Genomic DNA, 13,099 nt, shown 5'->3' on the forward strand with positions numbered 1-13,099 from the left:
CTCAGTATCACTACAGTGCTCTTAAGAGGGTCATTAGAGTTTATACTCATTATTCACCTTGGGTTCAATGTTAACTTTGATGTCTAGGAATGCATATTTTCAAGGTAGGCTTTTTACTACCTTGCTGCTTGGATGGGGACCTTAGTTAGCATCCACTTCCCAGGATAACCTATATTGATATCATTCCTCCTCTCATCTGTGAGGCCAGTGACATCTTGGAAGTGAGGCTGTCAGAAGCCTAAAGCTTGCAAGATGGCTGGTCATTCTCAAAGCAAATGAGGTCACCAATGGAGCTTTGATATGAAACATGAAGAAACTTGATATCAGTCTATCCTCTCCTAAACAGAGAAACTCAGAGTTATAAAAAGATCTATCAGGTTTCCTCATTTTTGACCACTGATCCAAACAGTCTTCACATAATTCAGTCTGCTAGATTCCAGGATGTGTCTGGGGAGTCATAGAAAATCAGTGAAGATATTTCCAAGAAAACAGATGATCTCAGTGACATTCAGTGGACAGGTGTATCATAGCATGGTTATAGAGGGACAGAGGAGTGGGAAAAGAACAGAACCAGGAGGGTACAATCATGCTGCCCATATTCCATTTCCAGTTTTATTTTCTTAAAATGACAAGATGAAAAAAACTTCTAATAAGCACCATTGAAAAATGTTGCCCGGCCAACTTGGGCACGAGCTTAAATATTATTTAAATAAATTCCATTTCTTAAAAATACAGGACCTTTTAGAAACTTTTGACTCCAGGAAGAAATTTTCTTCATCATATCCAAAATGCTTCCCACTACAACACATGGAATTTCTGATGGCCTTAAAAAAAAAAAAAAATGCTATGGGGATAATGGCTGAATAGCACCAAGAGATTGTGCAGGGTTTACAAGTGAACACTCTGGATTTGGGGGGAGCCGGATCAGTCTCAGCTATTTTGTGAATCTTTGCATTCTGTCCATCACCACTTTGACTATGCAGAGCAATCCCATTCGACCAGCTGTATGTGAAATAACCGAATCTACCATGGAAAAGCCAGTAGCAGCAAGTCTATTGGATGAAACCAGTGGAGCAGACTTATCAAGTGGGCATAATGCCAAAACCAGCACATAATGCATGAAGTAAATTATGTGTGGAAAGTATCAATGGTCAACTGTGAAAAACCAAGACAGACGACACTGAACACAACTCTGCGGGATGTTCTTAATGCCCTTAGGTCCGGTTTTCTGCCATTTCCCCCAACAGTGGACTCAAGCATGAGAAATGATGGATGCCTGAGCTTTCTGTTTCATTTTGATCTATGTCTGCTCTTGTGATGTTTTTGAAAGGTATATTTTTAGGCGTCTCAAAGGGGAAACAAGCAAGTTAATGCAAAAGGAAAAGAAATGGACCTTCAAAAACAGGGCAGGAAGTCAAATCATTACTTTAACGTCAAATTTTGGCATCAAATGCTTTGGTCATACAATACCGTCTCTGTGGTTCTGGCTGTTTAGCACTAAACACCCAGTTATAAAAGGTAGGCTTGTTGTAGGTTTATTTTTTTTTTTTTTCCATTTAAGTTCTGACAAAACAGTTCACCATCTCCCTGCACAAATTTGAGAGAGAGAGAGGAAAAGAGAGCAAGAAAGAGAGAGGTGGCTTGCTTTTTTTTTTTTTTTGCTTGCTTTTTTCTTTTTAATAATAATATGGAGTAATCTATAAGTCTACAGGAACAAAGAAATCTAGGATGGCAGCTCAGCCTTGGAATGTACAGGTTTTGCAGCAAAGTTGTTGAAGAACCTTCCGTTGGCACAGATTGTTCTTTTTCACTAGCATACAGAAGCCTCCTTCCGCCCAGGACTCTTCCGTTGCTTTTCCAGGAAGTCAGCAAGAGAGAGGGGAAGTTGAGGACGAGAGCAGCATGATGGACACACACGGAAGAAGGTTGTGATTGGCCAGAGAGGCAGATTGGGGGGATTGGAAGAGATCATTCGGGAGCGGTCAACAGGAGGAAATTTGGTCCACCCAAAGTGATTTCAGTCAACAGCATTGTTTTCAAGGAGAGACATTCCAGTCCAACGGTAAATGTGATTGGTATCCATTTATGAAAGGAAAAAAAAGATTAGAAAAAGAATAAATTAGAAATCAATAATAATATAGGCAAGGAATTTTTCTTTTCGGAGTTACCTAGAGCAGGGCGTATACGGTCATTTATACTATATTTCACTGAATCCAAGACACTGGATTTCAGATGCACCACTACTTTAAGTACTACCAAGAAAAAAATTCATATTAAATGGTGACACAATAGCCTCTTATCAGAATATTAGTTTTATGCTTATTGAAAGTATTAGTTAAATTTATATAACATGCTGTTTTGTTTCTGGGCTTATGTAATAATTCTTCCTTTGAATATTGAGAAATAGTTTAACTTGTTCAAGCTATTATGAAGTGCAAGTAAATGCAACACAAGTAGGAGTGATCATGTGCCTAACTCAGTTGACTAGACATATCTGTGACTAAGTCACAGGCGATGACAACTATGTCACATCAACCTGTGGATCAAAAGCAGTTGTAAGCTGCCATGAATTATAAGATGCATCTGATTCCAGAGCTGTTAAAATATATTAAAAAAGTATGTCTTAGAATCACTGAAATATGACAGTTGAAAGAAAATAAATAGCACATCCCTGAATGCAACTGCCACGTGATTTGAAAAGCCTGGTGAGCCATCAATGATCTCATTCCTTTAACCGACCTGAAAATGGACCCATCACAGATCATGGTTCTTCATTTTCCACTTTTGCCTGCAATCCTGACACTCCACTTTTACCAAAGTGCCACTGGCATAAATTATCCCATGCTTACTGTGGTTTAGGGAAAGCCGTTAAAGCATCGCAAACCTTGAAATGCCCGGTACCAAGTGCTGCGGGTGAAAATTTCAAACGAGCACTGGCTGGTAACTAAAAGGTGATACTTACATAGTACCTGGGGTGCTATCCCTCAATCTTCTCACCTCCATGTTGTGTGGTGAGAATTAGCCCTGGCCACGAAAAGTGTGAACACAGAGCCTGAGCAGGTCTGCCCGTCCCGGCCAGATCAATCATACATTAGAAAAGCTATGATGATGCAGAGTCACCTGTGATCCTCTGTGGCTATGAGACCATAAATGATGTTCCTATGCATGCCATCGCATGCTCAGATCTTTCTGATGTTTGAGGTTCCTAACGGGAAGTTGTAGAATAACCATATGAGGTCGACAGCGTTATCCTTCTCATTTTTACCGATGAGGGAAGTGAGGCCCAGAAAAGCTCATAACCTGCCCAAGGTCTGGAGGCTAGGTATGAATGACAGCATTCTGACTCCTGAATCCCCATTCTCCCAACCACAGCACTCTTCTGCCTCTTGTGAAATTTCCAGAAGAGGAACCATTCAAAAGAAGACAAAGATTAAGCCCAGGGAAATGATTTTATCAGGGAAAACTGTTCCAAATGCATAGTTTTTTTATTTTCCTATTTTCCTAACAGTCCAAAGATGTTTAGAACAACGATGGTTCAAAACATTTTCTTTCTACATCACTGAGATGCACGTCTGCAAAAAATTTAGCCACAAATTTTAGGGCCCTCTCTGCATGAATTGTATCGAGAGTCAAAGTTCACAAAAGGCTGGAGTTGGACTAATTTAAATTCATTCATTTTATAGATGGGGAAACTGAGGCTAGAAAAGGGAGAGAACTTGGTATTTCCCAAATTGTCAGGGGGAATGGCGGCATATTAAAAATACCTGAGAAGATTCTAAAGCTATCAGTGCTCAAACTGTACCCCAAGACCAATTTAAATGAATCTTTGGGGAAGGTCTGGGGTCCTGGCATTTTGATTGAGAACCACTGGTGCAATGAAAAGAAAAACAGACCAACATTAACATTAGAACCAATCTGTAGTTGGCTCTGTCATTAGATAGATGCCTATCACAGCTTAATTAAAGATTCAGACACCATTTGATTGTTATTTACATATCAAAATTATAAGCAATCCAAATAAGAGGAGTGTGGCAATAAACTGTGGCATCTCCACATGATAGAATATGAAGCCGTTATTAAAAATGAAGTTTCTGAAGACTTTGTAAAAACATAGGATAATGTTTATCTAATGCTTAGTGCAGAAAGCAAAACACAAAACTCCACGTATACGGTATTTTAAAAATCTGATGAAAAGTACATATGCCAAAAGACTGGAAAAAATACAGTAGGTAGCCTTTTCTAGTTCGTGTTCGATGTATGAGTCCAACTATATGACATTCTGGAAAAGGCAAATCTATGAAGACAGTAAAAAAATTAGCGGTTTCCAGGGGTTGGGCAGGGGGAGGGAAGGAGGGAGGAACAGGCAGAGCACAGAGGATTTTCAGGGCAGTGAAGGTGTTCTGTATGATAGTACAATGGTGGATACTTGTCTTTATACATTTGTCCAAACTCATAGAACACCAAGAGTGGACCCTGACGTAAACTATAGACTTCGGTGATAATGATGTGTCAATGTAGGTATCAACTATAACAAACATATCATTCTGGTGAGGGACACTGATAATGGGAGTGTTTGTGTGTGTGTTTGTGTATGTGCGTAGGGTAGTCAGGGGCTATACGAGAACTCTCTGCACTTTCTGCTCAATTTTGCTGTGAACCCAAAACTCTAAAGTTGTAAAGAACCAAGTTTACTACGTAAAAAATAATTGACTCGTGCCATCTTGGTTAGTGGATGCCTTAGTTCTTCTTGCAATTAAAACCACCAACAAACCAAACCCACTGAGGGTAGAAGTTCGAGATGAATGAACGCCAACAAGATAATGGGCGTGTCCTATCTGGGGCACGCTTGAGAGTTTCATTTTCAAGTGGAAATATATTAGACCTTAACGTAGAAAGATCACACTTTGCTCAGAAGATCAAAACGAGCAGTTGTACTCACCGTCCTTGCAGATGGTTCCCATTTGACACATTCCTAAGTCTAAGAGATACCCACTGGGGCAGCTCGTACAGTTCTTGAACCCCGGACCGTTGCATGTCAAACAGCTGGTGTCACATCTAAGGGGACAATGTACAATTTATCATCCTTTTGCACATCAGGCACAGAAGAAGATGTGTTTGCTACCAACCTCTTAATGTCTTAAACTTAATCTTCTCCCTTTGAAGATGCCACAAAAATCTTTTTCTTACAATAACTGCTAGGTTTGACAACATTAAAGAAAGCCTAGCAGGTAGACTATGATTTTAAAGGGGAGAGAGCATGCATTTGAAACAGAAATATTACTTTAGAGGTTTTAAAGTTCTTCTGAGGTGAAAAAAAAAATCAGTTGGGTTAAAGGTTCAGCACAGTGTCCACAGGTAAATGTTTGAACCTTATTTTTCATTAATAATTCTGTTTCATATTATTTATGAAGGCAGTCAAATAAGGAACCCGGTAGCCAAACACTAGGGCTTAAGGGGTGGATCCACTTACTTTTTGCAGGATTTGTATCCATTTTCTGAAGAGTGGTCGAAGTAATGGCTGATACTACAGCTCTGCACGCACCTCCCATCCTCCATGAAGTAGCCCTCTGTGCAGTTAATACACCCACCAGCACCTGCTCCTTAAAAGCAAGACAGATGCCGAAGACAGAAACAAAACCTCAGAAGAGGTTGCATGATGGGCTGCTTCTTGCATAGTTGGTTAAAATGGCATTAATAGGTTGTAATTTTAATAATCATGATATTTGTGCTTTTCCTTATGTTCTTTGGAAAAAATAATGCTCCAGTTTTACATTGAACCCGTTTGCCAAAAACATCAAATCTCTTTGGAAAGCGAAGGAGGTATCACTGGGAAATTTAAGTTTTCAATGAGCATGGGCTACTAATGTCTGACTTCTGAGAATACATGCATGATTATCAGAAGAGACCCATGCTTCTCCAGCATTTATTTTAAAAATATCAAATGGGTTTGCATGAGTGATGGATAAAGACAGGTAAACAAAAGCCAAACCAGAGCCAGAAGGATAAACAAGAGGACTGGGAGAGAAGGTACCAGCACAGGTGGCGCAGAAGCGGTGGCAGGGTTGGCAGTCTTGGCCGTTGAAGTACCGTCCGTCTTCACAGGCAACGGCACACCGGGATCCCTGCAGGCTGAAGACACAGACACAGACTGCTGTGAACAGGCAAAGGAGTCATGACTCCCCAACGCCATATGTAACAAATACAGTTTCCCCCAGAGACCAGTGGCTTTGGCAAAGCTTCGAAGCATGGGAAATAGCCCCTGTAGTCTTTTTTTTTCTTTCTCCTCCCATTGCCTATAATGCTTCTCTGTGCCTAAAATTATGTCTGTAGCATACACACGTGCTGCAAACTTTGGGGACTATTTCTCTTAATTATTAGACTGGCTGACACATTTCTTAACATTTTACAACATGGAGGTTTTTAAAAGTATTTGATTGACCCAAACAATCACCTTAGCTAACAAGATGCCTACCAATTCCCTGATATCCAGACCTCCTAGACCTACTATGCCAGCGGTCCCCAACCGTTTTGGCACCAGGGACCAGCTTCGTGGAAGGCAAGTTTTCCATGAGATGGGGGAGAGGGGGAAGTAATGCGAGCACTGGGGAGCGGCAGATGAAGCTTCGCTCGTTTGCCTGCCGTTCAACTCCTGCTGTGCGGCCCAGTTCCTAACAGGCCGCGGACAGGTAGCGGTCCGCAGCCCGGGGGTTGGGGACCTCTGTACTACACAATAAACTTAAAAGTAGTTTTGTAACTATAAATGTAGTAGGAACACATGGTAGAATGAATTGCAACAATAAAAGCGCACAACTATCGTTGCCCAACCCCCAGCTCAAACTCCCAGGAATAGCCTTTTTTTGATTTTAAGTGTTTCTGATTTTAATTCTTCTGTTGGTTCCAGTCAAAACAACAGAATTCTAATATACCTTTGCCTTTATTGCTTGATTTATTAATTTTAAACTCTAATGAAAAATTTGGCAAAATTATCTACTTATACTGCTGCTTCTCCAAACATCTCGATTTTCCTTAGTTATACTATTATTTAGTCTTTTTAGGTGTTATCTGTGTCATATTTTCTCTAAATAGCACTCTTAGGTGTTACCTAATGAGTTGCTAGAATGTCACATGAGGAATGTGTATTTTTTTCTTCTAATTTTTATCAGCTATGAGCTTTTTCATAGTCTACAGACTGATTCTTAAAAACAAATGCATGAAATTTACAACATTTAATATACAAATTTTACTCACGGAATAACTCAGTAGTGAGACTGTTACCATAATCCTATGTCACCCAATAGACAATACTAGAAAATGGGTATCTAAGCAACAGGGTCAAATGCTTTCTATTTTCTTATAAAAAATATATTTCTCTATATTGTTCCAATTCACATCTTACTTGACTGTGTTTTGAATATGGATCATACTACTAAAAAGTAACATTTATTCTTCCCTATGCTCTTTAAAGAAATTTGGAAAGGACAAAACCCAAAGTAGTTGAAAAAGAATCCCGAACAGTCCTGTTCACATTTTAATCCATTTCCTTCTAGTATTTTATGCATAGATATTTTTGTTTGTTTTTAGCCAGTATTTAAAATTTTACAGGTCTCTTGAGGCAAAATGGCCAACCCTAGAAGCCCCTAAGGAAAACGCAGGGAGCCTCAAGGAGACAGAAAGTATATTTCATTCATAGATCTTCTACTGGCCAGAGAGCTGTCATTTAAAAAGCCAGTAAAAGAAAATCCCTTTCCTTTTTGCAGAGCTGTAAAAAGGGGACAGTGCATCAAATGAATCCTTTTGTGGGAGGAAACAGGACTACCAAAAAACTTATCAAACTTTTTAAAAAGCTGCTTGTTTTTCTAATAAAGGACATTACTTCTGAGGTTGGCACTTATTCAGCAGGAGACAGAGGCTGCACTGTGTGAGGAGGGAATGCACTAAGTGGGACGTGCAGCAGAGCAGAGTCTCTGTGAACCATGATGCTTTCTAATGGTTCCAAAATACAGGGGTGGCAAGGCTAACGAACCTGGTACCGCGAACTCCTGGGCTCTTTCTGGGATAAGCCAGCCAGGTTAGACCTGTGCCGTCCCACATGCTGTAGCACCCATGGCTCGGAAGCACTTGATATGTGGCTAGTGTGGCCGAGGAACAGAATTTAACATTTTTTTTTTATTTTTGTTAATTTCATTCTAAATTTTACAAATTGGCACTTGATTCGGTTATTGGCAAACTTCTGAGTAAGTGTGGAACAACTTGGCTATATAAAAACCTACTTCAACTAAATTTTATAAAATCTAAATACAGATCAAGTATTTCTCATAAAAAATTATTGTCTGAATTGAGATGTGCTTTAGGGGTGAAATACATATCAGAATTTCGAAGGCTAGGTACTACAAACAAAAAAGAATATAAAAGATCTTACTAATTATCTTTTATATTGTCTTACATTGATTACATGTTGAAATATTTTGGATATATTTGATTAAATATTTTATTAAAATAAATTTCACCCGTATCTTTTTACTCGTTTTAATGTGGCTACTGACATATTTAAAATAACATATGGTTCTCACACTTCTGTTGGAGAGCACTGGTTAACTTACTCTATCAAATGTTCCCTAAGAAATATAGAGAATAATCTTAATCTTTTATTTCTCATGGACCAATTCAGTATCAGATATTGGAATAAGTGCTTTGTAAATGTTATCACAGTTAATCCTTATCATAATCCAGCAGCATCGGGGTTATTATCACCTTTTTTTTTTTTTTTTTTTTTGTGGCACGCGGGCCCCTCACCGCTGTGGCCTCTCCCATTGCGGAGCACAGGCTCTGGACGCGCAGGCTCAGCAGCCATGGCTCACGGGCCCAGCCGCTCCGCGGCACGTGGGACCTTCCCGGACCGGGGCACAAACCCGTGTCCCCTGCATCGGCAGGCGGACTCTCAACCACTGCGCCACCAGGGAAGCCCGGTCACCATTTTATAGATGAGAAAACCGGAGCTCAAGAGGGGCAAAGTGACTTGGCCAAAATCACACAGCTGATAAATGGCGGAGAAAGATTTGAGCTCACATTTATCTTCCTTCTTTTCATTATGCCAATCTGCTCCTTCTACAAAAAGCAGGAGGAGGCCTACCAGACTGATATTTATCAAAACCGAAGCCCCGAGGTAAAAGGTGCTAAGCAAACTGACACTGAATGCATTTATGGGGAAAAAAAGAAAGCCATGGATAATCAATTAATCGAAATCAAAATGATGTTCCACTATTAATTAATGCAAAGAATTACCTGCCTAAAAACTGCCTGGACCCTGCATATTTCACCTCTGATCAAAGGTGAAAACAGAGGTACTGGTGATTCTTGAAAGGGAAGCAATGGAGCACAATTGTAGCTCTATGTAATAAACCCAGAGTCCAACTCCTCACTCAGTGTGGGATGATCTGACCTTCTCTAAGGACATCAAGAGAATACCTAGTTCATTTGAGCTGCATGTTATTCTCTCAAAGAATCTATCAACTATCTGGCTTTAGCAATGTGCAAGTCTCATCCATTCAAGGAAAATATCCCTTGGTATTAAATCTATGTGCATATCATAGCATAATGGAACCAGCCTGAGGTGCTGAAGATAAGAGAATGATTGGCTATACGGAGAGAAATAATAAAGATAAGGGAATAGTTTCGACCATCAGAGGAATGAATCATGGGGATTAAATATAATTCATTGGTGTTACCTACACAGTAATCCTTGACTGATGTACTACCAGTCAAAAAGCCTGAAGCAGGCCTCTCAAATGGCCGTTTATTTTCTTGTATTTGAGCCGTCTTCTCTAAAGGAATTTTATTTGGTTTATAAACCTTCCTTAGCCAAGATGGTATCCATTTTTTCACATAAAATGGTAGAGATAATGCAAATAGCAATCAGTGTTTGAATGGGAGTCAAACCAAGGGTAACTTATAAAAGGGTTATATTTACTTTTTTTTTTTTAATTTGTACTGAGAAGTCCTTGGGCTGTGTTACTTGATGAAATCCTTCACTCTCTTACCTTGACCCCTCCCTACATTCCGTACAGTTGTCGGATTCAGTACATGTCTTGCAGTTTTCACTGCATTTCCGGCAAAGATTTTTCTCTGTTAAAAAAGAAAAAGTAACAAGGTTATAAGTCAATTTTGGTCTGCTGGATTCCATCAAAGCATATGTTCTAATGTTTGCTAATGTATGCTATAGTACACATGGCCTTGAGTAGGAAACTGTAGGAAAAGCCCCAGACTCAGCATTTGCTACCACTTCTCAGCAAACCAAATACAGGTAGGAACTATATAGCATGGGGTAACGCCTTAGTGATATCTACCATTTTATAGACAAGAGAACTACAGCCCACTTAATTCTTAAATAGTTTATTGGTTTTTTTCTTCTTCCCATTCTCTTTCCCAAGCAGGGTTTCCTAACTTCCTACAATGAAAATCTCACTCATGAAGCTGGGGCAATGTCACTACGAAGTGTTGAGAAGCAACACTACCAGCTGAGGGATGGAATGGTAGACCCCATGCTCACAGCTTTAAGGACTACTCTGACGAACTATACTAGAAAATAGAACTTGCTTTTAAGATTGCAAGGTAAGGGTTGATTATTTCTTGCATTGTTTAGTGTCTTAAACTTTATAGCAGCTGGAGACTTGATACCTTCTCTGAGATGCAAGTGGATTCCAACCTCATGTGTATGTAGACTTGAGTGAAGCTTTGTCATTAGGCTTCTCTATCTGCTCTTTATTTAGCTGGTGTTCTTCAGGGTTCCACAGAGAAGCACTCTTTAATGGATCCCTCTAAGGACCTCCTGGAAGTCCATTTCCTTTCTCAATTCTGAGCCCCTTGGCCTGAAATATGAAGTCCTTTACAATCTGTGATCTCCCCCTCATAGTGTCATTGAGACTACTGGACATGGCATAGGCTCTGAAGCCAGAGGACCTAGATTTGTGTTATGCTTTTAGCATCTCCAGTGGGCAAGTTCACAGCCTCTGTTCTCCCATTTGTTAACTAAATATTACAATAATGCGTACCTCTCAGCCTGCCTTGAGGAGTTAATGACACTATTCAAGGGAACTGTAAATATGTTGGCGGTAATTACTGCAAGTCACGATCATACATAATCACTATGTTATATGTAAATGGACTCATTAAAGGAGGAAATTAAAACAAAAGGCAATTGCATAGAAGGAGAGAGATGCACAGACCACTTGTATCAGCAAAGTAATTGTTTAGATAGCCTTCTTTAATTATCTTCCTTCCAGGCTCTGGCAAAAGAACTGGTTCTCTCAGTTATCTTTATCCTATCATATACCATCTAGAACCAAATTCCTTTTCCAAGGCTCAGCCTTCTTGAAAGAATTTTGAATTTTTTCTTCAGGGAATACTACTTATTTCTGATCCCTTTTCTAAAAATTTTTATTGAAGTATAGTTGATTTACAATGTGTTAATTACTGCTGTACAGCAAAGTGATTCAGTTATACATATATACACCTTCTTTTTTATATATTCTTTTCCAATACACATTCTTTTTTGTATATTCTTTTCCATTATGGTTTATCATAGGATATTGAATATAGTTCCCTGTGCTATACAGTAGGACCTTGTTGTTTATCCATTCTATATAGAAAAGCTTACATCTGCTAACCCCAACCTCCCACTCCATCGCTCCCCCTCGGCAAGCACCAGTCTGTTCTCTATGTTTCCGATTTCTGTTTCTGTTTCATAGATAGGTTCAGGTTCATTTGTGTCTTATTTTAGATTCCACATATAAGTGATACATACGGTATTTGTCTTTCTCTTTCTGACTTATTTCACTTAGCATGATATTCTCTACTTGCATCCATGTTGCTGCAAATGGCGTTATTCTTTTTTATGGCTCTGAGTAGTATTCCATTATGTATGTGTGTGTGTGTGTGTGTGTGTATATACACACACACACATCTTCTTGATCCATTCATCTATCTATGGACATTATGTCTTGGCTATTGTGAATAGGGCTGCTATGAACATAGGGGTGCGTGTATCTTTTTGAATTATAGTTTTGTCTGGATATGTGCACAGGAGTGAGACTGCTGGATCATATGGTTGTTCTATTTTCAGTTTTCTGAGGAACCACCACACTGTCTTCCACAGTGGCTGCACCAACTTATATTCCCATTAACAGTGTAGGAGGGTTCCCTTTTCTCCACACCCTCTCCAGCATTTGTTATTTGTAGACTTTTTAATGATGGCCATTCTGATTGATGTGAGGTGGTACCTCATTGTAGTTTTGACTTGCATTTCTCTAATAACTAGCAATGGTTGAGCATCTTTTCATTTGCCTATTGGCCATCTGTATGTCTTCCTTGGAGAAATGTCTATTTAGGTCTTCTGCACATTTTTCGATTGGGTTATCTGTTCTTCTCGTTGTTGAGTTATATGAGCTGTTCTTATATTTTGGAAATTAAGCCCTTGTCTGTCGCATGATTTGCAAATATTTTTTCTCATTCCATACGTCGTCTTTTCATTTTGTTTATGGTTTCCTTTGCTGTGCAAAAGGTTGGAAGTTTGATAGGTCTCATTTGTTTATTTTTGTTTGTATTTCTACTGCCTTGAGAGACCGAAGAAAGCAGTTATATGATTTATGTTAGAGAATGTTTTGCCTATGATCTCTTCTAGGAGTTTTATGGTGTCATGTCTTATGTTTAAGTTTTTAAGCCATTTTGAGTCTATCTTTGTGTATGGTGTGAGAGTGTGTTCTAACTTCATTGATTTACATGCAGCTGTCTAACATTCCCAACACCACTTGCTAAAGAGACCGTTTTTTTCCCATTGTATATTTGTGTCTCCGTTGTTAAAGATTAATTTACTGTAGATGTGTGGCTTTATTTCTGGGCTCTCTATTCTGTTCCATTGATCCATATGTCTGTTTTGTGCCAATACCATGCTGTTTTGATTACTGTAGCTTTGTAGTATTGTCTGAAGTCTGGGAGGGTTATGACTCCTGCTTTGTTCTTTTCTTCAGGATTGCTTTGGCAATTCTGGGTCTTTTATGGTTTCTTATGAATTTTAGGATTATTTGTTTTAGTTCTGTGAAGAAAT

General features: G+C 39.2%; 1 protein-coding gene across 4 annotated transcripts in view; it reads right to left on the reverse strand.

Annotated features, from left to right (window-relative positions):
• The window catches only part of PCSK5 (proprotein convertase subtilisin/kexin type 5), a 452,417-nt gene that overhangs the window by 130,096 nt on the left and 309,222 nt on the right, over positions 1–13,099 (reverse strand). For 3 of the 4 annotated variants that reach the window (XM_082843248.1, XM_082843247.1, XM_082843246.1), the window contains exons 17-20: positions 10,038–10,122; positions 6,032–6,129; positions 5,471–5,600; positions 4,940–5,055 (exon numbers count right to left, since the gene is read on the reverse strand). In XM_082843248.1, the coding sequence (XP_082699374.1) occupies positions 4,940–5,055; positions 5,471–5,600; positions 6,032–6,129; positions 10,038–10,122 (429 nt within the window). Of the gene's footprint in view, positions 1–1,084; positions 1,853–4,939; positions 5,056–5,470; positions 5,601–6,031; positions 6,130–10,037; positions 10,123–13,099 lie in introns of those variants that run through there. The other variant, XM_082843249.1, reaches the window with a different exon arrangement.

Source organism: Leucopleurus acutus, assembly GCF_964270905.1.
Source record: "Leucopleurus acutus genome assembly, chromosome: 7".
NCBI classification, from domain to species: Eukaryota; Metazoa; Chordata; class Mammalia; order Artiodactyla; family Delphinidae; genus Leucopleurus; species Leucopleurus acutus.